Source organism: Aplysia californica, unplaced genomic scaffold (assembly GCF_000002075.1).
Source record: "Aplysia californica isolate F4 #8 unplaced genomic scaffold, AplCal3.0 scaffold00043, whole genome shotgun sequence".
NCBI classification, from domain to species: Eukaryota; Metazoa; Mollusca; class Gastropoda; order Aplysiida; family Aplysiidae; genus Aplysia; species Aplysia californica.
In genome coordinates this window covers 1,256,070-1,257,912 of record NW_004797313.1, presented here as the reverse complement: position 1 = coordinate 1,257,912, position 1,843 = coordinate 1,256,070, and the positions used below count along the sequence as shown (strand labels likewise).

The following is a 1,843-nucleotide window of genomic DNA, read 5'->3' as shown; positions in this document are numbered from 1 at the left end:
GGGGTTGAAGATGAGCATAGGTGGAATAGGATAGTGTTGTCTTTTGGGTACCCCCTTTTGGGGGATTTCAAGACCAATTCCTATACAACTGATTCTCGAGGTTGTTTTTTTAAATTCTAAGATCAATGTTACGTTGTTTACACCTATAGCCTAATAAGGAAAGGCGAACAGATCAAACAAGTTCAACAGTTTAAATACCAAGATAACATCTGGCTCTAAATATTCCACAGAAATTAAACAAAAAATTGCAATGGCTCGATAGTTTCAATAAAATTTGCTAAATTCTGAAAAATAGAAACATCTCAACCATGTATGTTCAACTTTTCAGTACAGCTGTGAACGATTGGACATTCACTGAAGACAGTGAACATAAGATAGAAGGATTTCTTTTGCGACTGCTGAGAATATCTTGGAAGGAAAAGAAATCAGATACGGTAGTACTTGATGAATCCTACGTGGGACGCTCACTGATAAAAACAATTAGGAAAAGACAAATGCAGTTTTTGGGACACCTCAATAGACATAAATGTCTTGAACATCTAGCTCTCATTGGCACAATTGAAGGCAAACCAGACAGGGACAAACCCAGAGCAACCTACTTGGAGAACCTGAGCAAATGGGTAACGGGGAAAGAAGGATGCTGTTACTTTTAAAAGAGCATCCGAGCAAAGGAATGGATGGAGAACCATGATCGCCGATGTATGCCGCAGATATGGCACTTTGATGATGACGATGAAGAACCTAAAAAAATGGAGATCTCTGAATTCAACGTCCAACTCCGGAATGAACGAGACAAGAGGATTCCCTTAAAATCACCTATACAAGGGTAAAGAGCCTTAATCCGTGGTATCGACCACATGTGATTGAAACATATTTTCTTGAAATTAAAATTCCAGAAGTCCTAAAAGCAAGAGAAGATACAATATATACAAAGACTGAAACATGTTCTCTCTCTCTCTAATTCTCTCTCTCTCTCTCACTCTCTCTCTAATTCTCTCTCTCTCTCCTCCCCCCCTCTCTCTCTGTCTCACACACACACTTTTCTCCCCCCCCCTCTCTCTCTCTTTCTCTCTTCTCTAAAAAGATCGCTTTCTGTGCCTAGAACAGTCAAACAGGTTATATGCAATAAATTATAGATGCGGTGAGCTTACCTGAGCACAAGCCCCCAAGTCCAGACCGTACATTGTCTTGCTGTAGATGGGACGGTCGTCCACATATGGCAGAGATCCAGATCCATAGCTGATGAAATTGGACAGGGCTCCACCTGGCGAGAAAGCAGGAATTACTATAGTATGTCATATTTTTTCCGAATACTTATTACCATTATTGTTGTGTTGTTAGCTTTATCATGACTATAAAAGTAATAACAACATCAACAATAGCAGAAACAATAATAATAACAACAATAACAATAATAATAATAACGATAGTAAATATAAAAATAACAATATCAATAATCATAGTGATAATGATAGTATTATCATTAACATTGACGTTGTTAATGTTGATATAGTATTATCATTGTTATAATTAGTACACGTTTCTTTGTCTTGTTTGAATGTAACTAAAACACATCGTTCCACTGGGAAAGAAGCTTGCAAGACGACAAGTTGAGAGTCTTACCCCCCCCCCTCTCATTCCCCTTACTCAATCGACCTCCAGTGTGATAATAATCAAGAGTGGGACAGAGACATCGCTAAAGTGTTAAAAAGATATAATATAGATTTGGTTTTCCAACTGAATGATGACTCGATCAGAAGATACATAATGTGCCCGAGAGAGATAGAAAGAAAGAGAGAGAGAGAGAGAGAGAGAGAGAGAGAGAGAGAGAGAGAGAGAGAGA

The 1,843-nt window shown here is 38.3% G+C and overlaps 1 protein-coding gene across 1 annotated transcript in view; it reads right to left on the bottom strand.

The window, feature by feature from the left end:
- Window positions 1–1,080: 1,080 nt before the first annotated feature.
- Window positions 1,081–1,843, bottom strand: part of LOC101848270 — a 24,676-nt gene continuing 23,913 nt past the window's right edge. Inside the window, exon 3 of the mRNA XM_005092265.3 lies at window positions 1,081–1,264. Within this exon, the coding sequence (XP_005092322.1) occupies window positions 1,131–1,264 (134 nt within the window). The 3' untranslated portion in view covers window positions 1,081–1,130. The remainder of the gene's footprint in view (window positions 1,265–1,843) is intronic.